This window comes from Chlorocebus sabaeus, chromosome 24, assembly GCF_047675955.1.
Source record: "Chlorocebus sabaeus isolate Y175 chromosome 24, mChlSab1.0.hap1, whole genome shotgun sequence".
Taxonomy (NCBI): Eukaryota; Metazoa; Chordata; class Mammalia; order Primates; family Cercopithecidae; genus Chlorocebus; species Chlorocebus sabaeus.
This window is the reverse complement of record NC_132927.1, coordinates 49,307,221-49,333,466: the sequence shown is the minus strand read 5'-3', so window position 1 is coordinate 49,333,466 and position 26,246 is coordinate 49,307,221. Positions and strand designations below refer to the sequence as shown.

Sequence of the window (26,246 nt, the reverse complement as noted above, 5' to 3'; positions counted from 1 at the left end):
GTCACTTGGGTTGAACCAGTAAGAACATTATCTGAATTGGATCCTAATTTCCCATTTACTGGGGGTTGGCATCCTCTGTGAATTCAGCCCAGCTGTTGCACTTATGCCAAATTTGATATTATTTGTCCTTAGGAAAACCAATACTTAGGCTTGCCTTTCAGTTACCTGTTTAAAAAAAAAAACTCTGAGGCTAAAAATTGCTATTCTTGGCTGGGCGCAATGGCTCACCCCTATAATCCCAGCAGTTTGGAAGGCTGAGGCAGGAGAATGGCTTGAGTCCAGGAGACCAGCCCAGGCAACATAGTGAGACCCTGTCTCATTTAAAAAAAATGAAAAAAAATTTTTTTTTCTATTTTTTTTTAAAATAATAATTGATATTTTTTGGTGTTCCCTATACCTTCTATAGCAGCTTCTATATTCCTTAGCTGTCTCCTCTTTTTTTTCTTTCTGTATCATCTCATTAGATACTTCAGTGTCTTGGCCAGGCACTGTGGCTCACGCCTGTAACCCCAGCACTTTGGGAGGCTGAGTTGGGTGGATCACTTAAGGTCAGGAGTTCGAGACCAGCCTGGCCAACATGGTGAAACCCTGTCTCTACTAAAAAAAAAAAAAAAAAAAAAAAAATTATCCAGACATGGTGGTGGGGGCCTGTAATCCCGGCTACTTGGGAGGCTGACGCAGGAGAATCGCTTGAACCAGGAGGCAGAGGTTGCAGTGAGCCGAGATCAAGCCACTGTACTCCAGCCTGGGTGATGGAGTGAGACTCTGTCTCAGTAACAAAACAAAAACAAACAAAAAGTATTGGGGCTTGGTGGCATGCGCCTGTGGTCCAGCTACTCGGGGGGCTGAGGGAGGAGGATTGCTTGGGCTTAGGAGGGTGATGCTGCAGGGAGCTGTGAACCTGCCACTGCACTCCAGCCTGGGTCACAGAGTGAGACTCTGTCTCAATAAAAAACCTCCCTTTTCCCATCAGGCTGAGGCAGGAGAATCGTTTGAACCTGGGAGGTGGAGGTTGCAGTGAGCCAAGATCATGCCATTGCACTCCAGCCTGGGTGACAGGGCGAGTTCTGTACATATCTGTTTGAGAAACAACCTGGAAAGTTATTGGTAATTTGGCCAGTTAGGGAGTAGTTAGCCTTAAATTTGAGAGGACCTTTGGGGATGGGATGAAAGAAGCCTAGGGCAAAGGCAGGGCCAAGAGAGGAGGAGGGCAAAGGTTGGTTTGTGAAGGGGAGCTGGTACGGTGCACTTATTCCGGCAGTTCTAGCTGAGTACGTGTTAGTACCTTTGCTAGGATTTGCAGGAGGATGCAAAGGTAGGAAGCTGCTTTCACAGTATATATGATCTAGTCCTGGAGATAAAATACAGCAGGCCCATAGCTTTGCATCATTGACTAATTACTTAATACCGAGTTACAGTATTGAGTACAATGGGCCTTCAGAAAAGGCAGAGAGTGATGTGGTTAAAGAGGCTTCACTGGAAGAGGTGAGACCGCAAACATGGGTCTCATGCAGAAGCAGGACAGAGAACGCTGTATAGGCCGAGATGTATAGGCCGAGATGTATAGGCCGACGTGTAATTCCACTTGCCTTGCTTCTCATTTATTCTCAGCATTTCTATATATGCATTAATACCCTCTTTCAAGATCTTCATGTTTTCACTTGTTTTTTTGAGACGGAGTCTCACCCTGTCACCTAGGCTGGAGTGCAATGGCATGATTTTGGCTCACTGCAACCTCTGCCTCTCGGGTTCAAACGATTCTCCTGCCTCAGCCTCCTGAGTAGCTGAGATTACAGGCGCCCGCCACTACGCCCAGCTAATTTTTGTATTTTTAGTACAGATGGAGTTTCACCGTGTTGGCCAGGCTGGTCTCGAACTCCTGACCTTGTGATCCGCCCACCTCGGCCTCCCAAAGTGCTGGAATTACAGGCATGAGCCACCGTGCCCAGCCCCATGTTTTGACTCTTTACCAAAGTACCCCCAAGAAGTATAGGACTTACGCATTATTTTTCAGACTATTTCTTTGTTGTTCGAAGTGCAGGGTTGCCGCTTGGTCAGCCATTGCTGACAGACGGTGTTCTATGGCCTCTGCAGTAGCCCTGCAGGACCTGAATGAGAGTGTCCTCAGGTGAGTTGTGTACCTTCAGTTTGACCCACTCGTTGCCACTGTTCTGGTCCTACACCTGACCTGACTCAACATTCATATTATGTGCCTTTGTAGGGACTTGAGTTTGCAACTCCTGGTGTTAAGACTGCATTGGAAACAGGAAAAGGAACCTTGCATAAGAAGTTCTAATTGTTCAGCTGGGCACAGTGGCTTATACCTGTAATCCCAGCACTTTGGGAAGCCGAGTCGGGTGGATCACCTGAGGCCTAGAGTTCAAGACCAGCCTGGCCAACATGGTGAAACCCCATTCCCACTAAAAATACAAAAAATTAGCTGGGTGTGGTGGTGGGCACCTGTAATCCCAGCTACTTGGGAGGCTGAGGCAGGAGAATCTCTTGAACCCAGGGGGCAGAGGTTGCGGTGAGCCGAGATCACACCACTGCACTCCAGCCTGGGCAACAAGAGCAAAACTCTGTCTCGAAAAAAAAAAAAAAAAATGAAGTTCTGATTGTTCTTAGTTTAAAACCTAACCTGCCCTTTTCCCAGATCTCATTTAAAATTCTCTTCTGCCCTTTTACTGAAGGAAGTAACATCTTGTCCTTTTGTTTAGGCTCCTTTCCCTTATTTTCCCTTGAATAATGCCTGGCTGCCTCACACTGGGGCTGGGCTGAAAGTTAGAAGCTTGGAGCAGCATGTACTTAATGATTTCTAAAGTGTGGAAAGCGCCTGTCTGTAATTAGCCTGAGGAATACTTTCAATATCCAGTGATAAGTGAAGATAGGGTTAGGAATGGAAGCTACATTTCAACCTGAAATTTTCAGTTTGCTTTGTGGATATGTTATCTTCTTGGCATTTATTTTGGCCATTTGCTGTCCTTTGGGTAATGTCTGTTTTGGGGGTTGGTAGAGTTGATAAATGACTGGCAAACACTATAATCATTCTTCTTGTTTTTTTTTTTTTCTGCTGACATTTTTCCTACTTTGAGTTTGTCTATGGCCTAGTAAACTCCAAGTGAGTGCCTGTGGTTATAACTGGGATAGAAGCCCAGGAAACTCACAGATCACATCTGGGCTCTGCCTGTGGCCTAAAGAGGAGCCGTCCTCATGAGTCTGGGTTTCTTGGTCCCAGCCTCACATAGATGAAATGGGCATCAGTCATTATTTGTGGTGGTCTTGAATAAAAGACTGAGTGGTGTGAGGTGTTTATCACCTGCGAGGCATTTAGGGGAGAACAGTAACTTTGCTTATCTTGACCTCTTGGGGAATGGGCTGGTTCTTTGCAAGGATTCCCATGGTAAGGACTGATGTGAGTTGGTAAGGTCAAGGGTAATGAGCAGAAGTTACTGGATTTCCTTTGTGCCTGTGTTGCTTGTACGGTGTCTGCAGAAGGGGGCCAAAGTGCAGAGCTCTCTGCCGAGTGCCATCCTATGTCACCTTCCCTCCTTGGCAGGCACTGAGCGACCGCTTCAGCGGTGAGATCCCCGATGACCAGATGGCGCACAGCTCCTTTTTTCCAGATGAGTACTTTACCTGCTCCTCCTTGTGCCTCAGCTGTGGGTAAGTAAGGCTGCTCCTGATCCCCCACCCCATACCTTGAGAATAGAGCCTTTGAGTGGTGCTTCCTAGACTTCGGTGTGTACGCACATCCCCTGGGGTCTTGCTAAATTACAGGTTGTGATTTAAATTATCCAAAATGGTACACTCCCATGTTCCCACGAGATCCTGGTGGTCTAGGAACCACACTTCTGAGGTAGCAGGAGCTTGAAGGACACGTGGTTGTGAAGAATCTCCTGGAAACTCCAACTGGTATAGACATGAAATGGACCAGCTTCTGGTCTGGGAGGTTGTTAGGGCAGAAAACTTTGGGTTGCCTGCTTTTCTGTGTTTCTTCTACCAGAGCTTCCAGTCACTTACTCCTAGTATTCCAATTATTCAAGTGATATTTGAGTACCCCCCTGTGCAAAGTACTATGGGTAGGATTCCTTTCACTATGAGAGCGAATGTTTAGAGCACATTAGAATTTTGTGGGGAGCTTTCAAAATGACCGAGGCCAGGGCACCACTTTCTGGGATTCTAATTGAACAGGTTGTGTGTAGGACCTCTGCACTGGTAGGGTTAAGATGCTCCTCAGAGGATTCTGAACTGCAGCCTGAGCTGAGGACATTGAGTTGGGACAGTACTTCTGAAACTTCCATTGCATATGCATCACCTGGAGATTCTGTTAAGACGCAGATTCTGAATCAGGTCTGGGTGAAGCCTGAGATTCGGCGTTCCTGTTAAGCTCCCGGGCGATGGCTGTGCTGCTGGCCTGTGGACCGCACTTTGTTACAGTTAGAGCAGTGATCCACACATTTTAGCATGCATCAGAAAAACCTGAAGGGCAGGATCACTGGGCACCCCTCCACAGTTTCTCATTCAGTAGGTCTGAGGTAGGGCCTGGGAGTTTGCATTTTAATAAATGTAGTAAATTCTCAGGTGATGCTGATGTTGTTCCTGGGGACCAGCCTTTGAGGATCACTGAGTTAGTTTGAACTGTTGATGGCTGTTAAATCAGTGTGGTGACTTCACTGATGGGCCCCAGGGGATTTAAATGCATTATGTCGAGGTCAGATGGCAGTCTCCACGTCCTGTAGACAGTCCCTCCCACTCTCTTCACTACCAGATTGTCTTCACTCCTACCAGAACCAGTGCCCCTGCCCTGCACACTTGCAGTTTTACAGGAGTAGACCTGACCTACGTCTGTTAGGAATGGTCATTTCACTTTGAGTCCTATAGGCCACCTGCCACATGCAGAACCACCTCTGGCCTTAGTGAAAAAAAGACCTGGCTCTTGGATTATACAGCCTGGGCAAGGGAGGACTAAGGATTATCTTGGAGAGTTCAGCTTGGAAAGGGGCGAGGGATGTTAGTTGCCAGTGTAACTTGCCTTCCTTTTTGCATGCCCCATGAGCCTAGAGGCTTAAGCACTGTTGGATCATTGCTTTCCCAGTGTGAGCCTCCTCAGGATTTCTGGAACTTTCCCATTGGAATCATAGTGAAATTCTAAAGTCCTGATCTCTGTTTTTGCATTGTCAGGATGGCAGAGCTCACTGTTCATTTGGAAGGCTTGTTCAGCCTAAGCCTCCCCTTAAAGCATTGCCAAATTTTGGGGTTGGTTTTCATTTTGCATCTTGGCAGCCTGTTCTGGGTAAACGTTCCGTTTCATCTTGTTTGGATTGTTTGAGTTTTCTGAGAGCCATTCAGGTTTCCTCTCTGGTCAGGTTGGTATCTTCTGGCTCCTCCATTTCTGCTGAGGAGACAGGTAGTTTTTCCAAGAAGAGATTTCTGGGGTTTTTTGTCTGTTTGTTTTTGATATGGAGTCTCGCTCTGTTGCCCAGGCTGGAGTATAGCAACGTGATCTCTGCTCACCGCAACCTCCGCCTCCTGGGTTCAAGCGATTCTCCTGCCTCAGCCTCCTGAGTAACTGGGATTACAGGCATGCACCACTATGCCTGGCTAATTTTTTTGTTTTTTTTTAGTAGAGATGGGGTTTCTCCATGTTGGTCAGGCTGGTCTCGAACTCAGTGCAACCCCCACCTCCTGGGTTCTAACGATTCTCCTGCCTCAGCCTCCCGAGTACCTGGGACTACGGGTGCCCGCCACCATGCCCAGCTAATTTTTGTATTTTTATTAGAGACGGCATTTCACCATGTTGGCCAGGTTGGTCTTGAACTTCTGACCTCAAGTGATCTGACCCCCTCGGCCTCCCAAAGTACTGGGATTACAGACATGAGCCACCGTGCCAGGCTGAGATTTCTTTTTCCCCTGTGTCCTCATACAAGGATAGTAGTCGCTGTACCTGTGTAGTGCTGTTGATTGCAAGTGTAACGCAGAGGCATGTGGGTTTCCGGCTACCCTTTCTGTGTTCAGCATCTGAGGCCCAGTTAGTAATCAAGACCTGGTCTTAGCCTTGTGCCTGGCTCAGGGTCAGACTGTTCTGTATAAGTGGCACTGGCTCCTATTTTAGCCATCTCATTGTCAGTCTTTGGACTTCATTCAGGGTTGGATGTAAGAACAGCATGAATCATGGGAAGGAAGGAGTGCCTCATGAAGCCAAGAGCCGCTGCAGATACTCCCACCAGTATGACAACCGAGTGTATACCTGCAAGGTGAGTCCTCCGAGCTCCTCCCTGTGTCAGCAGCGGGCTTGCTGACCACCCTCTCTTTGGCAAGACTATCTTGGGGTCATTTTTTGCTGCATGCCGAAGTATTTGATATTCAAATGGAATATTTCTGGAACTTCTCTCCAGTTCTAACAAAAAGCACTCACATGTCTTCGTTGGTAAGAGTCCCTTTGTTTACTGTTTTAAGCTTATTTTCTCCTCATTCTGTTGAGCTTGTATGTAAGGGTCATTTACGTCGAACATTCATTCTTTTTTTTTTTTGAGACAGTCTTATTCTGTCAGCCAGGCTGGAGTGCAGTGGCACAATCTCGGCCCACTGCAACCTCCATTTCCCAGGCTGAAGCAGTTCTCCTGCCTGAGCCCCCTGAGTAGCTGGGATTACAGACATGTGCCAACATGCCCAGCTAATTTTTGTATTTTTAGTAGAGACGAGGTTTCGCCATGTTGGCCAGGCTGGTCTCGAACTCCTGACCTCAGGTAATCTGCCCGCCTAGGCCTCCCAAAGTGCTGGGATTACAGGTATGAGCCACCGCGCCTGACCTTCTGAGACAGAGTCTCACTCTGTCGCCAGGCTAGAGTGCAGTGGCGCGATCTTGGCTCTCTGCAACCTCCACCTCCCGGGTTCAAGTGATTCTCCTGCCTCAGCCTCCTGAGTAGCTGGGACTACAGGCACTCCCCACTATGCCCGGCTAATTTGTGTATTTCTTTTTTAAATAGAGATGGGGTTTCACCATCTTGGCCAGGATGGTCTTGATCTCTTGACCTCTTGATCCGCCCGCCTCAGCCTCCCAAAGTGCTGGGATTACAGACATGAGCCACCGCGCCCTGCCGAACATTCATTCTTAAGAGCAGAAGTGCTATTCAGGACACTAGGACACTAGTTTTGTATTGTCCTCTTGTCTGTGACAGGTATATAATTTAAACCCGGTTTCTGGGCCCGGGATGGACACACACTCAGTTCATTACCACTCTGGGCAATGACTTCTTGAGAGGAATGAACCTTCTTCTGAGGCGCTAACTCCAGAGTCTGAACGTCTCTCAGCTGGTTTGGTTTGTGGAGAGTTGGGATGGATGTGGGGGGTGTGGTGTACATAGGAAAAGCTAGCAGAAGGCTGGGCATGGCGGATCACACCTATAATCCCAGAACCTTGGGAGGCTGAGGCGGGCAGATCGCTTGAGCCCAGGAGTTCGTGACCAGCCTGGGCTGGTAAAACTCTGTGTCTATTAAAACAAACAAACAAAAGACAAACAATAAGCTAGCAGAGTGTTTCCTGTTTCAGGCCTGCTATGAGAGAGGCGAGGAAGTCAGTGTAGTGCCCAAAACATCTGCTTCCACTGACTCCCCCTGGATGGGTCTCGCAAAATATGCCTGGTCTGGGTGAGTTTAAACAACATGGCTAAAGGTTTTCTGGTGTGTTTGTCTCCCCAGGCACCTGGCTGGGTAACCGTATTGATTTGCCTTTCTTGTAGGTATGTGATCGAATGTCCTAACTGTGGCGTGGTCTATCGTAGTCGGCAGTACTGGTTTGGAAACCAAGATCCTGTGGATACCGTGGTGCGGACCGAGATTGTGCACGTGTGGCCTGGAGTAAGAACTGTTGGATTTCTCTGTTTTTCTTTATCTCGTGTCGTTCAGTTTTTCATGTGTGTAGAAAACTGGAGCCTGCTTAAAATTAAGGTTAGCCATGGATTTCAGAATGTTGGTGGTTTAGAATGGCATGATCTGGAGAGCTTTTTTGTTCTCTAGGCCTTTAATTGTTTTTATTGCTTCTTGTATATATATTAGAAGTACAACTTTAAATGAAATAAACCAAAAATCTATAGTTTTACTCCTTTGGCAAATAAAACATTTTTCCATGTTCTACTCGTTCATTTTCTATATGTGTATGTTTTTCTAGATGCAAATATAATTTACATGCCTTTTTCCTGCTTTTTTTCTCATAATGCGATTTCATTTAGTTTTATTTGCACCTTTTAAAAAAAAGCATTAAAATGCTAGTGACCATTTTTGTGTAAAAAAGCCATTTTTTTGTTTTAGGAAATTTTCTCGAAGTATATTCTAAGAAGTGGGATTCCTATAGACCCTTAATCTTTTTTTTTCTTTTTTTTTGAGACGGAGTTTTGCTCTTGTTCCCCAGGCTGAAGTGCAATGGCGAGATCTTGGCTCACTGCAGTCTCCACTTCCCGGGTTCAAGTGATTCTCCTGCCTCAGCTTCCCAAGTCGCTGGGATTACAGGCATGACCACTGCACCCGGCTAATTTTGTATTTTCAGTGGAGATGGGGTTTCTCCATGTTGATCAGGCTGGTTTCAAACTCCCAACCTCAGGTGATCCGCCCACCTCGGCCTCCCAAAGTGCTGGGATTACAGGCATGAGCCACGGTGCCCGGCCTAATGATTATTTTTTAATTTGATTTTTGAATTCCAGATGTCAGAAATATAAATCTGTTTATGAGGCAGTGATATCATGCTTTCATTCTGCATTAAATCACTGTTCACACTTAGCATTGTCCATAAATCACAACAAATCCAAAACCTTTTCCTTTCATGCAAAAAAGACAAGTGATTTTCCCTGAGGGACTTATTTGACTCTGCGACATTGTCGTCGCTGGGTGATTCCTAAAGCCACCGTTCAGCCTAGTCCTACCTGCAGGTCCCCTCCTGAGCTTTCCTGGATCCTATAGGTACCATAAAACTGAAGATTTCCTTATTTTTCTCCTCCTTTTTCTGATTTTCAGGCCCACTGAAATCTGTTATTGTATAGTAGTCTCATTATTGGAGCCCACCTCCTTGGCATAATGGTTTATGCCATTCTGTCCCAAGGATTTCACATGGCCTTATAGTGCGAAAGTAAAGGTGGTAAGATAGTTTATATTCCAGGAAAACAGGACTGCAGTAATTTACTGTCAGGTCACATTCCTCACAGTCCTTGAAGTTAGGAGGATACAGATGTCTTCCCTGCTGTTCGTTTGCTCGTTCATTCCTTCCTTCATTTATTCATTATTTCAGCATACATTGTTATATACCTTATGCCCAGCATTGAGCTACTATGCAAAATACAAAAATGAAAAAGAGTTATTGTCAGGGAGTTCAGAGTTTAACAGGGAGTCAGATACATAAATGGATATTGTACTTAGACACACAGAAATAGGATTCCTAGAGATGTCCAAGTATTAGAAGAACTGAGAGGAAAGATTCTTAACTAAGCCTGCGGTGGGGGGCCTCCTGGTGGAGGTGTCATCTCCTGTATTATATGGGCTTAGTAAGTCCTGAATTGAACAGCTACACATCAAATCTTTTTTTTTTGAGATGGAGTCTCGCTCTGTCACCCAGGCTGGAGTGCAGTGGCGCGATCTCAGTTCACTGCAAGCTCCGCCCCCCGGGTTCACGCCATTCTCCTGCCTCAGCCTCCCGTGTAGCTGGGACCACAGGCGCCTGCCACCATGCCTGGCTAATTTTTTTTTTGTATTTTTAGTAGAGACGGGGTTTCACCGTGTTAGCCAGGATGGTCTCGATCTCCTGACCTCGTGACCCGCCTGTCTCGGCCTCCCATACACATCAGATCTTATGGTTGCTTTGGAGAGAATAAAGCCAGAGGGATTCCTGGTGTGTCTCCGTTCTTCCCTGCCCGGGAGTTAATGGTTCTGAGCTGGCCACGGTGAGAGTGCAACTCACCAAACATCCCTCTTCCTCCTTCCTTTCACTCCCTTCTCAGAGCATGATGGAAGCCTGCTTTTCATTTCAGACTGATGGGTTTCTGAAGGACAACAACAATGCTGCCCAGCGCCTGTTGGACGGGATGAACTTCATGGCTCAGTCAGTGTCTGAGCTTAGCCTTGGACCCACCAAGGCTGTGACTTCCTGGCTGACAGACCAGATCGCCCCTGCCTACTGGAGGCCCAACTCCCAGATTCTGGTATGGTGTGGCAGGATGCCCCTCCACCCCTGGCATAGCCCATCCTGCCTAATGCCGCTTTGCCCTGTGCTAAGCTTATTCTGTGAGGGAGATGCAGACATTTGCTGCCAGTGCCGTGAGCTCTGTGAGTGCTGGGAAGGGGAGGAGTCACTGCCAGCCAGTTTTCTCTTTGTCCATTGATTTCCCTTCGTGTTTTCCTGCAAGTATTTTCTGTTTGGTGAGTTTTAGTTTCCTTGTGTGTGACGACCAGTGAATATTGCTTAGATATGTGAGAATCTGGAGGAAAAGGGGTCTTTAGGGGTTATTTAGGGTCATCCTCAGCTTGACCCATTAATGCTACAGCATCCATAGCAAGAGAGCACCCAGCTTCAACCCAGACACTTAGTGAAAGGAAACTCACTGCCCAGCAGGCTTCCTTTTCGCTCTCAGATAACGCGTTACTGGAAAGCTTTTGTCCTTGTTGAGCTAACACCACCTGCCTTAGTTTCTGCTTGCTCCAGGGTCTTGTTGAGCAGACATGGACCATACCTCCCTGCCTCTGTGTTTTGTTTTGGGCTTGGAACAGAGCTGCAACAAGTGTGCGACGTCCTTTAAAGATAACGACACTAAGCATCACTGCCGCGCCTGTGGCGAGGGCTTCTGTGACGGCTGCTCATCAAAGACCCGGCCAGTGCCTGAGCGGGGCTGGGGCCCTGCGCCGGTGCGGGTGTGTGACAACTGCTACGAAGCCAGGAATGTCCAGTTAGGTAACGTGGGGCCTGGGAGCTGCAGGGGTGGAGGGGAGAACCTCCCGCCTTGGCCCTGGGTGCTAAGAACTGGATATCCAGACACCCTAATCCCGCTCCTACCCACATCTCCCTTGTGAGAGCACTTCTGGTCTCGGCCAGTCAGCCTCTACGCTCCTTGTTAACAGCGTCCTGTGGGTGCTGTTCCTCAGGGGCTCGAACCTGTCCTGTGTTCTCAGCTGCAGAGGTGCTTCTGGGGGAAGGGAATGCACACATAGCGACTGAGTTCTGAAAAGGCTACGGTGTTTACCAGAGATGGCTTAGACCAGTCTTCTCCTTTGAGAAGGTTCTAGTTTTTGCTCCTAGAACCTTTCTGCCTTAATTTAAAAGAAGGGTGATAAAGGAGCCCCGGAAGGTTGCAGATAAAGGACTAACAGATGTCATCTAATTTCAGGGTCTGGGCCGACCTGACCCACAGCGCAGACCCTTGCAATAGTTGCAGGACAGCACAGTGGTGTCTGGGATCCGAATCCAGAAGCGTTCTGCTGTTGGTCCCTGAGTTTTCCATTTGGGAGAGGACTTAGAGAGGTGACAGCTTCTCCTTTATTACTGTCTACAGCTATTACCGAGGCGCAGGTGGACGATGAAGGTGGGACACTCATTGCGCGGAAGGTGGGCGAAGCCGTGCAGAACACTCTGGGAGCTGTGGTGACGGCCATTGACATACCACTAGGTGGGCCTGGCAGTGCTTGTCTTGGGTGTAGCGGATGTGGGTTGCGGGGTTTCGGGTGCCCTGGGCTTTCACTTTGTAGAGGCTTGCCAACCTATATTGAGATGGGCGGTAAGGAATCAGTTACACAACGCCACACATTTGCTTACTTCTGCTGAATGCCTTAGTAGTTTCATGTTTATTCCTGGAGGCCATATTCTCTTACAGCATCTAGTGCTGTGTAACAAGCTACCTTAAAATGTAAAGGCTTAAAACAACCATTTTTGATGTCTTTGTAGGTCTGGAAGTCAGGAAGGGTAATTATTCAGCTTCAGGTGGCATTGCCTCTAGTTACTACCTGATATTCCAGCGTGGCAGCTGGAGTGGTCTGGTCTCAAGGGTCCAAGCTGACCTCACTTACAAGCTGGGTGCTTTGGCAGGGGCAGTTAGGTTGTGTGTAGCAGAGCCTCACCCGCTCTGTGTATCCTCCAGGCCTCTTCAGTGGTTCCTTTGGCACTTAAGTGATGTCAGGGTTCCAGGAGCTAATGTTTCAAGAGACAGAAAGTGGAAGCTGCCCATCTCTCTCTCTTTTTTTTTTTTTTCCCGAGATGGAGTCTCACTCTGTCACCCAGGCTGGAGTGTAGTGGTGCGATCTTGGCTTACTGCAACCTTCGCCTTCTGGGTTCAAGCGATTCTCCTACCTCAGCCCCCTGAGCAGCTGGGATTACAGGCACGTGCCACCATGCCCAGCTAATTTTTGTATTATTAGCAGAGACGGGGCTTCACCATGCGACCACACTGGTCCCAAACTCCGAACTCAAGTCATCCACCCACCTCTGCCTCCCAAAGTGCTGGGATTACAGGCGTGAGACCCTGCACCCGGCTGAAGCTGCGCATCTCTTAAGGCCTAGGACTGCAGACGGGCACTTCTGCTGTCATCTCCTGGAGTCTGCTGCGGTCACAGGGCTTGCCTAGATTCAAGGGAAGGGGCAGGAGTGTCAAAGATGGAAAGTGGGTCAAAGATTCTATGGCTGTCTTTAATCTGTCACACCAGCCAGACTGTTAGTAGTTTAAGATTTAAAATAGCTGGCTGGGCGCTGTGGCTCAGGCCTGTAATCCCAGCACTTTGGGAGGCCGAGGCAGGCAGATCATGAGGTCAGGAGATCCAGACCATCCTGGCTAACACAGTGAAACCCCATCTCTACTAAAAATACAAAAAAATTAGCTGGGTGTGGTGGTGGGCGCCTGTAGTCCCAGCTACTCGGGAGGCTGAGGCAGGAGAATGGCGTGAACCCGGGAGGCAGAGCTTGCAGTGAGCTGAGATGGCGTCACTGCACTCCAGCCTGGACAACAGAGCGAGACTCCATCTCTAAAAAAAAAAAAAAAAGATAGCTCCCCAGTCCTCGATGTGAGAGGGGTCTTTGTATTCAGGATGGTGAGGTGGAGAGGGAGGGAAATCAACCAGTGCATGGCGGGCTTAGGCAAGGCTGGCCAGGCCTGGGACAGCGTGGCACATCGTAGGAGAGCAAGCAAAAGTGGGTAGTGATGAAAATGGCCTGGAGCAGATTTCCTCGTTGCAGCTCACAAAGTTAGTAGATGACGCAGGAACTGCTGGATTTGCCCAAGCTTAAATCTCAGGTTGCGTCTGTCCTCAGGGGTACCTGGGAGAGGCAAGGACTGTCCTTGGCACAGAAGGCACAGCATAGCCTGCTGGCTGTCCTTACCAAGTGCTCCCATCCTGAGCGCCCACAGGGTGTTCAGTAGCAGGCCAGTATGTCAGGCATGTTCTTTCTTCTCATCCTCATCACAGCTCTGGAAGGTGGGTTGTTAAAGATGAGTAAGCCCCTGAGAGGTTAGCTAACCTTTCTTTCTTTCTTTCTTTTTTGAGACTGACTCTCGTTCTTTTGTCCAGGTTGGAGTGCAGTGACGTGATCTTGGCTCACTGCAACCTCCACCTCCCAGGTTTAAGCCATTCTCATGCCTCAGGCTCCCAAGTAGCTGGGGTTACACCACCACGCCCGGCTAATTTTTGTGTTTTTAGTAGAGACAGAGTTTCACCATGTTGGCCAGACTGGTCTCGAACTGCTGACCTCGAGTGGTCCGCCCACCTCTGCCTCCCAAAGTGCTGGGATTATAGTTGTGAGCCACCATGCCCAGCGTTAGCTAACCTTTCTTAATCCAGCAGCTGCTGATTAACCTGATCTCAATAGAACTGGAATTTGAGTGTCTGACTCCAGAGCCCAGGCTTCCTTATAGTTCTTCCAGGGGTTCTTAGCATGGCTGCCCCTTCAGTTTACAAAGAGGGCTTCAAAGATATATAAATATCAAGGAGCTGGGTATGGGAGTGCATGCCTATAATCCCAGCTACTTGGGAGGCTCAGGCAGGAGGGTCCCTTGAGTCCCAGGAATTTGAGACCAGCCCTGTCACAAAAGAGAAAGAAAGGGCACAATGGCTCATGCCTATAATCTTAGGCCTACAATCCCAGCACTTTGGGAAGCTGAGATGGTCAGATCACTTGAGGCCAGGAGTTCGAGACCAGCCTGGACAACATGGTGAAACCCTGTCTCTACAAAAATCAGCCAGGTGTGGTGGTGCACGCCTACAGTCCCAGCTACTTGGGAGGCTGAGGTGCGAGGATTGTTTGAACCCAGGAGGTAGAGGTTGTGAGCCGAAATCGTGCTACTGCACTCCAACCTGGGCGACAGAATGAGACTCTGATTCCAAAAAACTTTTAAAAATAAGAAAAAAGAAAAAGGAAAAGGGAAAATCAATGCCTATGCTACAGCCCCAAAGACTCTGATCTGGATATGAGTGGCAGAGCCTGGGCATCTGCATTTTTAAAAAGCTCTGTCAGCGGTTCTGTGTGCAGTTGGGATTATAAGCCAGTAGCATCTGAGGATGCCCTCTTCCTAGTTGGGCCTTGGGGTATTGGGCTTTGGGTGTCCTGACCATTGTTCTCTGCTACAGGTCTGGTCAAGGACGCGGCCAGGCCTGCGTACTGGGTGCCTGACCACGAAATCCTGCACTGCCACAACTGCCGGAAGGAGTTCAGCATCAAGCTCTCCAAGCACCACTGCCGGGCCTGTGGACAGGGCTTCTGTGATGAGTGCTCCCACGACCGCCGGGCTGTTCCTTCTCGTGGCTGGGACCATCCCGTCCGAGTCTGCTTCAACTGCAATAAAAAGCCCGGTGACCTTTAACCCCAGCCCCCTCTCCAAGTCCTTCACAATTCCTTAGGTTCTCAGGGTTAGAAACAGTCTCGCGAGGTAGGCCCTCCTCCCGGTCACCTGCTGTGGTGTGTGTCCTCTCCTCTCCGCATCCCAGGGCCACTTTCCCTTAATGGAGGTGAGCCTGGCGGCAGGCCCGAAGGCATGAACCCCTCAGGGCAGGGGACTGAGCAACTCAACACAAAGGGGAATGAACCTGAATCTGTTGCATTTATTTCAGTTAAAAATAATGAATATATATGTGTATATATCTCTCTCATATATACATATGAAAGGCACTCGGGGCATATCGAGGCTGCTGCTGGCTGCGAAGACGTCACACAGTGGCCCCCGCACAGGGTGAGGTGGCAGTGGCAGCACGTCTTCCTCACGAGCCGAGCCAGGTCCACGGCCACCGCGTGGCTGGCCCCTTCCTCTGCTGCTGTCGGAGCCTTGGAAGCCTCTGCTCTCCTTGGCTCTTCCCTCCATGCCTGTCAGCTGCCTGGGGAGTGAGCCTCCCAGGTCCTTCCTGCCTGAAACGGCCTGAAGGGAATGCTCCCTGGGTCTCCTGGGAGTCGAATCCCAATTCTTGGCTTAAGCCTGTTTTAGTCAGAGACCACCCAACTTAGTGTGCAGGTCACCAGAGTGGGTGGAGGGTCAGAGGTCGGGTCTTCAGCCCTGAGAAGTGGAAATGCAGGGGCTATGCTGTCACTGGTCCCCCAGGGGATGGCAAGGAAGGAACTGAGCCTTCCCCAGCAGGGCTTCCTGCCCCGACGCTTCTTTCTCCACTCGGCTTTTCCCAAGAGGCGGCACCCAGCTCCTCAGTCGAAGCACCCGCCTCCTCCCCCCACCCCCCTCGAGCCCACCGTCTGCTTCTGAGTGTCGCACTAGCATTTTCATTGCTTATTTTAAAGTGTCTTAACCCTTTGTTCCCCGACACATAACCCCTCTAGCTCTCGGAGGGGCGATCATGAGAAATCTTCCAGGGAAACAGAGCACAGGATGGACTGTTAGTTGTTTTTAAAAGTCTATATATAATTTCAACAGATCATAAAGAAAAAATTTATCTCTTTGGTCCTTGCAAGAGAAATCAAAGGAACTTTTGTTTCTCCTCAAGAGCCTGGACATCTCGCTGTCTGTCGTGACTGGAAAGAGCCCGTTGTGCTGAAATCTGTCATCATGGTGGGTTTGATCTTCAGTGGCCAAACATGAAGAATTAAAGTGTAATTCTTGACTGAACTGGTGGATGGGTTGAGCTTTAGGGAAGTGTATGGCGGTCATTCCTGGCGCGCGTATCGGTGTGACATGAGCCCTGGAGTGTGTCGTCCCTCTCGGCCCTGCTCCTTCTGCCTCCTGGGGCCCAGTGACTGGGGCCCTGCTCTAGAACTGTGTACCATCCAATTCGCCATCATAAAGGAATCTTCCTGCATCTCGACTGTGCTGGCTCTTTCCTCTCATTCCATCAGTGCCTTCCGGCCACCGTCTCTCTCCAGCTGATGGTGGCTTTTGAAGCAGAGGCCAAGGAAGCGGCATGTTTCTAGGGGAGTAATATTTTACCTGCAAATACTGCAGTCTATTACTCTGACAAGTAAGAACGTTTTCAAAACCGTAGCCAGCCAGGCGTGGTGGCTCATGCCTGTCATCTCAGCACTTTGGGAAGCCGAGGTGGGGGGAATCACTTTAGGTCGGGAGTTCGAGACCAGCCTGAGCAACATGTAGAAACCCCGTCTCTACTAAAAATACGAAAAATTAGTTGAGTGTGGTGACGCATGCCTGTAGTCCCAGCTACTCAGGAGGTTGAGGCAGGGGAATTGCTTGAACCCAGGAGGCGGAGGTTGTGCTGAGCTGATATTGCACCATTGCACTCTAGCCTGGGCAACAAGAGTGAAATTCTGTTAAAACAAAACAAAACAAACACCATAGCCAAGTACCTCTAAACCATGATCCTGTGGAGTGGATGTCAGTCTCATGACCACAGCCGGTTGTCCCCAGCCCTTTGCTAGATAGCATGCCCCACCCGGACCAGAGCTTTGAGCTTGTCATGAATATTCCTTTATGTAGGGAAGGCAATAGCTTACGGTCATGGAATTCTCTGTAGTGACTAGAGGGCCCCCACATTCTCACTCGTTACTTATCCTGTACTTAGAGCTGTTCCTCAGACCTTTCTGCAACCAGGGTCACCCGGCAGACCCCCTTTCTACAGCCGTGGCATTGGCTGAGCAAGGCTCAGCGGTAGCGGTTTCACAGCTTGGGTTCTCCAGGTTACACTCTGGCAGCTGTCATGTCAGGGTCTGTTGAGGAATCCTCTCGCACAGTAGAAGAGATGGGGTATTAGTCCTGATTTTCACTCCCTCGGTTTAAAATACATAGTCCTGGCTAGGCGCGGTCACTCATGCCTGTAATCCCAGCACTTTGGGAGGCCAAGGTGGGCGGATCACTTAAACCCAAGAGTTCGAGACCAGCCTGGGCGATGTGGTGAGTGAACCCTGTTCCTACCAAGAAAACCAACCCCTCCCCGCAAAAAAGCTGGGTGTGGCAGCGCACGCCTGTAATTCCAGCTACTCGGGAGGCTGAGGTAGGAGGATTGCTTGAGCCTCAGAGATGCCCCTGTACTCCAGCCTGGGTGACACAGTGAGACCCTGTCTCAACAAGGTTAACTATTATACATCTATACTTCAGCTTGATTTTCTCAAACAGAATGCTACATAACCAATCAGCACCCAGATTAAGAAACAGAACCTGGCTGTCCTCCAAGAACTCCTGGCCCCTCCCCCACCAGGAGTAACCACTATCCTGACATGTAGTAACAGAGTTTCGTCCCCTCTCCTTTTCAGGGGAGCCACGCAAAGGCTTTTAATCACTTTCTGGTTTTAAAGACTTGCTCATAGGTAGAGACAGTTGTTGAACATATCCCCGAGGGTTGTGACTGGAGATTGCAACTTGTGGCTGATGACGACGCAGTCTCCTGGTCAGTGAGACCGAGTGGGATCTTTACATATCCCTTGGGCTTAACTGCTGATTTATTTGGGAACCGGAAGAGCAAAGGGAACCAGCATTTAGGTGCCTGTTACGTGCCTTGCACTATGCTAGGAGCTTTACATGGTTAATTCTCACAACCACACTGGAGGCCCGCAGTAGGGTTCTCGTCTTACAGCCTAAGACACTGGCTCCTGAGGATCAGAACCCAGTGTTGCCGGGCACACTCCAAGCTGGCCTGAGTCCAGGCAGCACCAGACCCCTTCTATCACCGTTGCACTGTAGAGCTTCTCCCCGTTTTCCTTCCCCTTCACAGCTTGTGAGTTCTTTTGCATTTCCAGGTAAGGTCAGTATCTTCTCCTTAGGAGGAAAGGTAAGAATCAAGGTACCTGCTAGTGTGGTCAGCAAGCTTAGCGTTGATCATTTCCATTGGCCTTGGATATTCTCGTGGCCGAGGGCAGTAACACTTTTTTACTAAAAGCAACTTTATCTTTCACTAAAAAGACTCACTGGCTGAGAGATTAAGCAAGTTGATCTAGCCTATAACACGAGCTAAGCTTCCATTTTTTTTTTTTTTTTTTTTTTAGTTTTACAGGGATGGGGTTTTGCCGTGTTGCCCAGGCTGGTCTTGAACTCCTGGCTCAAGCAATCTGCTGCCTTGGCCTCTCAAAGTGCAGGGGATACAGGCATGAGCCACTGCTCCTGGCCAGCTTCTAATTGTTTTAAAAAAAAAAAATCTGATTTAATGTTAATTTTACAGCTATATTTGCATTTTCCATTTCAGACCCACCACCATTAGGGAGAGACAATGGAACCCACAATCGTAGTCTTGTAATTATTCTCATCATGAAAAAGATGTTTTAGTTACCGTACAAAATCTGAGCATCTTCTAACTCCTGACTCTTAAATTGCACCTGGTATAATTATTTTTTTAAAATGTACTTTGGAAATCATCACATACTCATGAACACTAAAGCCTATAGGGTATGGGGTTTTATGGGATTAGATAATCTGTAATTTAGTGATAGGCTCATCTGACCAGAGCCGTCTTTCACACTACCATTTGTAGACAGCAGGACCTGGAGTCCTCCAGTACATGATGCTGTACTGAGGGACTTATCCACTGCCACTTTTTCAATGGCCATCTTAAACTGGCCATACCCTTAACTCTAGCCAGAATCTCTCTGACGCTCTGGCATTATCCTTAGATAACTCCATTTCATGTCCAAAGGTACTGGAACTTGGCTGGGCACGGTGGCTCGTGCCTATAATCCCAGCACTTTGGGAAGCTGAGGTGGGAAGTTCACTTGAGGCCAGGAGTTTGAGACCAGCCTGGGCAACATAGCAAGACCCTGTCTCTGAAAACAAACACAAAAGTATTACAACACAAGCAGAGCCTGAATGGATTTCCCATCCACCACGGCAACTCAGTTCTGACTGCCCTGGACTACCAGGAGCATTTGTGTCTGTGCGCCTTTGCTCAGATTATGGCATCTACAGAGAATACCCTTTTCGGTATTGCAACAGCTGCTTTTGTTCACGTGAAGCCAAGAGTGCAAGCAGGCAGGCAGGTAGTAGGAGCAAGCAGGGAGACGTGAGCAAAGATATGGTAGCCAGGCCCAGGTCAGAAGGTACCGTGGGAGGCAGAGGCAGTGAGTCTTAAGGAAAGAGGGAGAAAAGGGGAAACTGTTGAACTGAACCCAAAAAGATCTTAAATGTCCAGAGGAACAGTAAGAAGCCCATTCTCCCCAACACAAGGGGCCTCACAGAGTCTTGAACTTCAGGAGGAGTCCCAGCTGGCTCTGCTGCATGTCTCGGCAGACGACCTTGGGCAAATCACTCTCTTGAGATTCAGTCTTTTCCTCTGTCAAGTGTGGAAATTGACTTCCTAGGGTTGTAGGAATGAAAACAAAATCATGCTGGCAAAACACAAAATGGTTCATCTGTCTTAACAAGTGTCTACTTGTGTCAAGTGCTGGGGAAACGAAACTTCCCTGAGGTGTCTTTTATGCTGAGCCTTAAAAGTTGGACTTTTCTGGACGAAAAGGAGTTGGGTGGCTCGAGTAGAGACCCGGGCGTGTGGGGGACAGGCTTGAAACGTGGTGTCCCGAGAGCGCCAGGTGTGAGGCAGAGATGGCGCAAGAGGATGGAGAGGCATATGAAGTCAGATCACAAAAGGCCACACTATCTGAGGCACAGGAAGCCATCGAAAGCAAAGATCTAGAAAGATCATTCCTGTGGCAGTACAGTGGATGGACTGGAGAGGACAGACTTAGAGTGGGACCAGAGCCTTTTGGCAACATGTACAAATGGAGAAATCAAGAAGAAATGGAGTTTAGCCTGAAATTGTTTGTGGGGATGGTTAGGTGGAAGATTTAGACCAGGACAGATCTAGGGTTGACAGGTAATACGGAGGGGCTGACTTGGTCTTAGATGAAGGATGCTGCTGTGTGAGGAACCTTGTTGGGGACACCTAGGAGGCTGGCAGTACCCTCCAAACCATGTTGGGCCAGTTGGAGTGTAGGGTGTCCACAGCAACATGGGACAGGAGGCAGTATTTATTTGTGGGCTTTTTTTTTTTTTTTTGGAGATAGAGTTCTCACTCTGTTGCCCAGGCTGGAGTGCAGTGGTGCGATCTCGGCTCACTGCAACCTCCGTCTCCAGGGCTCAAGGGATTCTCCTGCCTCAGCCCCCTGAGGAGCTGGGATTACAGGCATGGACCACCACGCCTGGCTAATTTTTGTATTTTCAGTAGACACAGGGTTTCACCATGTTGGTCAGGTTGGTCTTGAACTCCTGACCTCAAGTGATCTGCCCGCCTTGGCCTCCCAAAGTGTTGGGATTACAGGCGTGAGCCACTGCACCCAGCCAGTATTTGTGGGCAGTTTTTTTTTTTTTTTTTTTTTTTTTGTGAGACGGAGTCTCGCTCAGTCGCCCAGGCTGGAGTGCAGTGGCCGGATCTCAGCTCACTGCAAGCTCCGCCTCCCGGGTTTACGCCATTCTCCTGCCTCAGCCTCCTGAGTAGCTGGGACTACAGGCGCCTGCCACCTCGCCCGGCTAGTTTTTTGTATTTTTTAGTAGAGACGGGGTTTCACCGTGTTAGCCAGGATGGTCTCAATCTCCTGACCTCGTGATCCACCCGTCTCGGCCTCCCAAAGTGCTGGGATTACAGGCTTGAGCCACCGCGCCCGGTCTGTGGGCAGTTTTGATAACCAGTGTGAGCCATTCATTGTTGTCACTAGAAGGCTGTAAGTAAGCAAACACTGAGCTAGTTAGCAAGGGGTCTGTCACAGCTCCGTGCTGCCGTCACAATCACCTGCTCATTTGCTACCTTTCATTGTCACCTGGGGAGGAGGGCAAAATGGAAAATCCTTCAAGGTCAGGCACGATGGCTCACCCTGTAATCCCAGTGCTTTGGGATGCCAAAGTGAGTGGATGGCGTGAGGCAAGGAGTTCTAGACCAGCCTGAGCAACATAGCAAAATCCTGTCTCTACAAAAATACCCCAAAACCTCAAAAATCAGCTCAGTGGGCCGGGCACGGTGGCTCAAGCCTGTAATCCCAGCACTTTGGGAGGCCGAAACGGGCGGATCACGAGGTCAGGAGATCGAGACCATCCTGGCTAACACAGGTGAAACCCCGTCTCTACTAAAAAAATACAAAAAACTAGCCGGGTGAGGTGGCGGCGCCTGTAGTCCCAGCTACTCGGGAGGCTGAGGCAGGAGAATGGCGTGAACCCGGGAGGCGGAGCTTGCAGTGAGCTGAGATCCGGCCACTGCACTCCAGCCTGGGTGACAGAGCCAGACTCCGTCTCAAAAAAAAAAAAAAAAAAAAAAAAAATCAGCTCAGTGTGGTGGCACATGCCTGTAATCCCAGCTACTCAGGAGACTGAGGTGGGAGAATTGCTTGAGCCTGGGAGGTCAAGGCTGCAGTGAGCCAAGATCACGCCGGCTGTACTCTAGCCTGGGCGACAGAGTGAGACTTTGTCTAAAAAAAAAAAAAAAGAAAAATGCTCAGAGACTGTAACATATTAATCTTTATGACATCAATGGTATCAAGCAAACTAGCCAAAATGCTTATTCAACGTCTTGGCCAAGTTTAACCCCTTTTCATGCAACCTAGACCACATTTTAGGTGCAGTGAGTGTTAACCAAGAACCAACTGCTGCTCTTTACCCGCCGCCACTGAGTCGTGGAGGCAGAGGCTCAGGTGTGTTCAAGAATCAGCTTCCTCCCTAACCCACGGCCATGGCCCAGGAAGGCATCACTGCTGGAGGTGTCATGGACCTTAACACTGCTTTACAAGAGGCCCTGAAGGCCGCCCTCATCCACGATGGCCTAGCACGTGGAATTCGAGAAGCTGCCAAAGCCTTAGACAAGTGCTGGGCCCATCCTCGTGTGCTGTCCCCAACTGTGATGAGCCTGCCTATGTGGCTGGTGAAGGCTCTTGATGCTGAACACCAGATCACCCAAATTAAGGTTGATGACAAGAAACTAGGGGAAGGGGTGGGCCACTGTAAAACTGACAGGGAAAACCCTTAAAGTGGCTGGTTGCAGTTGTGTAGTGTTAAGGACCATGGCAAAGGATGTCATCAAAGAGTTGTTTGAGATGGAGTCTCTCTGTCACCCAGGCTGGAGTGCAGTGGCATTATCTCGGCTCACTGTAGCCTCTCCCTCCTGGTTGCAAGCAATTCTCCTGCCTCAGCCTCCCAAGTAGCTGGGATTATAGACGCGCACCACCATGCCTGGCTAATTTGTGTATTTTTAGTGGAGACGGGGAGGGGGGCAGGTTTCGCCATGTGGCTCAGCTGGTCTTGAACTCTTGAACTCAAGTGATCCACCCAATTCGGCCTCCCAAAGTGCTGGGATTATAGGCGTGAGCCACCGCGCCCGGCCCTTCTTTCGTGTTTTAATTCAAGGGAACTTTGCATGTACTAAGTTTTCAAAAATATATGTTGAAGGAACATTTATATATATACTCCGACACACACCCGAAGCCAAATTGTGTTCACAGCTCTCAGACTTACTCATAGATTTAGAATCTCCCCAGGTACTTGGTCTTAATGGAATACAAAGGAGGTCCTAAAGGGGCTTTTTGTCCTAGTGGTCAGCTGGAATGTGGGAAGAACAATTTCAACACAAGAGCAAGTTGTTCTGGTAACACTGTGGCTGACAGTATTTACTTTTAAATGGAAGTGAGAAAACATCCGGGAAGGGGGCACCCGGATTTGAACCGGGGACCTCTTGATCTGCAGTCAAATGCTCTACCCCTGAGCTATACCCCCTTCACCTGCTGGGCACTCCTTCCTTGTCCACTTATGGTGACTCAATACAATCAAGTTCCACCCACACTAGAGTTCTGGCAAGCTTTGTGTTCTAAAGCCCCACCTTCTTAATTATCCATCATCTGCTTTGGCTTTTCCCTTGGCCACCAATAAATTGAAAGGGAATACTTGAAAAATGACATCCTGGGCTGGGCACGGTGGCTCACGCCTATAATCCCAGCACTTTGGGAGGCTGAGGTGAGGTCAGGAGTTTGAGACCAGCCTGACCAACATGGCGAAACCCCATCGCCGCTAAAAATACAAAAAAATTAGGTGGGCGTGGTGGCAGGCGCCTGTAATCCCAGCTAGTAGGGAGGCTGAGGCAGGAGAATTGCTTGAACTCTGGGAGGCGGAGGTTGCAGTGAGCTGAAATCACACCACTGTACTCCAGGCTGGGCTAAGAGTGAGAGTCTCTCTCTCTCTCTCTCTAAAGTGTGTGTGAGAGTCTCTCTCTCTCTCTCTCTAAAGTGTGTGTGTGTGTGTGTGTGTGTGTGTGTGTGTGTGTGTGTGTGTGTGTGTGTAAAGATAGGTTTTCTGCATGTTGCCCAGGGTCATTTCAAGGGATCCACCTGCCTGAGCTCAAGCAATCCTCCCGTCTCGGCCTCACTTCAGCCTCCCAAAGTACTGGGATTACAGGTATTAACCACGAAGCTTGGCTTTTGCTCTGTTCTTGATGGAACAATAGCCAGCTCTGACCTGCGGCTCTGCTCATAGCTGGGCAAGTGCTTTATTGAGGTTGAGTAGTGTGGCTCCTCCTTATCCCACTGGCAGGGGAGAACTGAAGCCTCTCCTTTCAAACCTGGCACTCGTTGGTATGGAGTGCAAGGGCGTAGGCCCGAGAAGCCCTTTCTCCCCTCATCACCTTTCCAGGGGGAAGAGAAGCCAAGAATAGAGCTGGCTCCTTCCTCCAATCTCAGGGAAGAAACAGCACACTTGGAGACACAAATTTTTTTCATGTAAAGTAACATTGAGAGTTCATCTAAACATCTGTCTTAGAAATTCAGGTTGAGGGCTATGAAGGGAAGAGATGCTGGTAGAACAGAGGGAGGTGGGTGACCTCGCCAAAGACGGATGTGCTCCGGCAGAGAGCTGGGGTGTTCCCGCGGTAGTCAAACCTCCCACTGAACCCACTGACCGCTTTCAGACCAGCACTGCAGTGGTCATGCCCAGTCCCCTGCTGGAGAGGATGCCCTCGGGGGCGAGGAGAGAGGCCTGAGCCTGCATTCAGTCCACCTCTTGGCTTCCCCGTTCCCCTGGGTGTGGTATGGGATGCCAACCAGGCGTAGTCACTGCATTCCTCGTGCCCGCAGCCGAACATGCAATCCTCAAATGTCGCGAGCCACTGGGTTGAAAAGCCAAGGGCTGGTAAGGTTGAGGCACAGGCTTCCTAGAAATAAACCCCCGCAACAGGAATAATTGCGGGGAGACTGTGAACGGTTTGTGCTGGGACAGGAGGGGTCAGAAATTCTGGCTTGGCAGAGCTGGGCTTTCTCCCACGAGAAATGAGAAAAATGTTACCCTTGTCTCTGACCCATGTGGAAAAAATGGATGGGCTCAAAATCAACTGGACCAAATGTACAAAGGATCATGCGACTAGAGGAGTGGCCCAGGATGGTGGAGCTGGGCTGGGAGGAGGGTTTACCCTATTAGAAAAATCTCTCCCAACTCTTTCCCACTGTTGTTCATCTGGGCCTAGAAAATGAGCAGGACACAGCAGTGAGGGAAACAGGGCCTTCAGAGTTGGGAAGAGTGGAATCTTAATCCCAGCTCAGCCCTTCTCGCCAAACCACTTTAACTCAAGAAACTTGTTTCCCAAACTGTGCTGTGGGGTTAGTGTGAGGGTGAGAAGCGCCTTACAAATGGCTCATGTCTGTGATGCCAGCACTTTGGGAGGCTGAGGCCAGAGGATCACTGGAGCCTAGGAGTTCAAGACCAGCCTGGGAAACATAGGGAGACTCCATCTCTACAAAAAATAAAAAATTAACTGAGTGTGGTGGTGCACACCTGTGGGCCCAACTGCTCAGAAGGCTGAGGTGGGAGGATTGCTCAAGCCCAAGAGGTCAAGACTGCAGTAAGTAGTAACCGTGCTACTGCAATTCATGCAATCCAGGTTGGGCGACAGAGTGAGACCATGTCTCAAAAAATACAGGGCGGGGGGGCTGACATACAGTGGGTGCTTATTAGCTAGTATCAGGCAGCACTGTGGCACCATCTGCTTGTGTATGTGAAGAAAAGCTGGAAGGATGCAGTCCCTGGGCCTCTTCCCCTCAACCAGGCTTCGCTATGGCCTAGGAACCATGATGAGGCTGGAAATGGAGGCAGCACTTGCCTGTTCCTGCCCAGCTTCTCCTGTTACGGTATCTCTGTCCTTTCCCGAAGATGTGGATGTAATCCACTATCCAGCCATCCCTTCCTGTACCACCATGATCCTGAAAGTGGGGAAGAGAATACAGAAGACTGTCAGCCACCCACAATGCTGAGAGGGCACAGTACAAACTGCCCTGGGGTTTGCTGGTGGGAGAGGGAAGAGGTCACAGCCTTAGGTAACTCAGGCGGACAGATTAAATATATTTAAGAACCGAGCCAGGTGCGGTGGCTCAAGCCTGCAATCCCAGCACTTTGGGAGGCTGAGGCAGGCAGATCACCTGAGGTCAGGAGTTTGAGACCAGCGTGACCAACATGGAGAAACCCCATCTCTACTAAAAATACAAAAAAAGTAGCTGGGCATGGTGGTACATGCCTGTAATCCCAGCTACTCAGGAAGGCTGAGGCAGGAGAATCACTTGAACCCGGGAGGCAGAGGGTGCAGTGAGCCGAGATGGCGCCACTGTACTCCAGCCTGGGCAACGAGAGCGAAACTCCATCTCAAAACAAAAAAACAAAAAACAAACAAAGCAGGCTGGGCACAGTGGCTGACACCTATAATCCCACCACTTTAGGAGGCTGAGGCAAGAGGGCCACTTGAACCCAGAAGTTTCAGGGCTAGCCTAGGTAACAAGGCCAGACCCATCTCTACAAAAAAATAAAAAACTTTACTGCCAGGCGTGGTAGCACATGCCTGTAGTCCCAGCTACTCAGGAGGCTGAGACTGCAGGATCGCTTGAGCCCAGCAGTTTGAGGCTG

The 26,246-nt window shown here is 49.3% G+C and overlaps 2 protein-coding genes, 1 non-coding gene and 1 pseudogene across 5 annotated transcripts in view; 2 read left to right on the top strand and 2 right to left on the bottom strand.

The window, feature by feature from the left end:
• The window catches only part of ZFYVE1 (zinc finger FYVE-type containing 1), a 59,502-nt gene extending 43,248 nt beyond the window's left edge, over nucleotides 1-16,254 (top strand). For both annotated transcript variants that reach the window (XM_037984213.2, XM_007987193.3), the window contains exons 5-12: nucleotides 3,557-3,663; nucleotides 6,146-6,254; nucleotides 7,550-7,647; nucleotides 7,740-7,857; nucleotides 10,014-10,184; nucleotides 10,750-10,930; nucleotides 11,529-11,642; nucleotides 14,587-16,254. In XM_037984213.2, the coding sequence (XP_037840141.2) occupies nucleotides 3,557-3,663; nucleotides 6,146-6,254; nucleotides 7,550-7,647; nucleotides 7,740-7,857; nucleotides 10,014-10,184; nucleotides 10,750-10,930; nucleotides 11,529-11,642; nucleotides 14,587-14,819 (1,131 nt within the window). In that variant the 3' untranslated portion in view covers nucleotides 14,820-16,254. The remainder of the gene's footprint in view (nucleotides 1-3,556; nucleotides 3,664-6,145; nucleotides 6,255-7,549; nucleotides 7,648-7,739; nucleotides 7,858-10,013; nucleotides 10,185-10,749; nucleotides 10,931-11,528; nucleotides 11,643-14,586) is intronic.
• Nucleotides 16,255-17,605: 1,351 nt separating this feature from the next.
• The window catches only part of DCAF4 (DDB1 and CUL4 associated factor 4), a 43,130-nt gene continuing 34,489 nt past the window's right edge, over nucleotides 17,606-26,246 (bottom strand). For both annotated transcript variants that reach the window (XM_073011134.1, XM_073011135.1), the window contains exons 14-15: nucleotides 25,449-25,552; nucleotides 17,606-19,685 (exon numbers count right to left, since the gene is read on the bottom strand). In XM_073011134.1, coding sequence (XP_072867235.1) covers nucleotides 25,476-25,552 — 77 coding nt within the window. In that variant the 3' untranslated portion in view covers nucleotides 17,606-19,685; nucleotides 25,449-25,475. The remainder of the gene's footprint in view (nucleotides 19,686-25,448; nucleotides 25,553-26,246) is intronic.
• Nucleotides 21,676-22,847, top strand: LOC103229905 (small ribosomal subunit protein eS12 pseudogene; annotated as a pseudogene).
• TRNAC-GCA (transfer RNA cysteine (anticodon GCA)) lies at nucleotides 23,013-23,084 on the bottom strand. Its single transcript has one exon. It is a non-coding gene; the product is annotated as a tRNA-Cys (tRNA).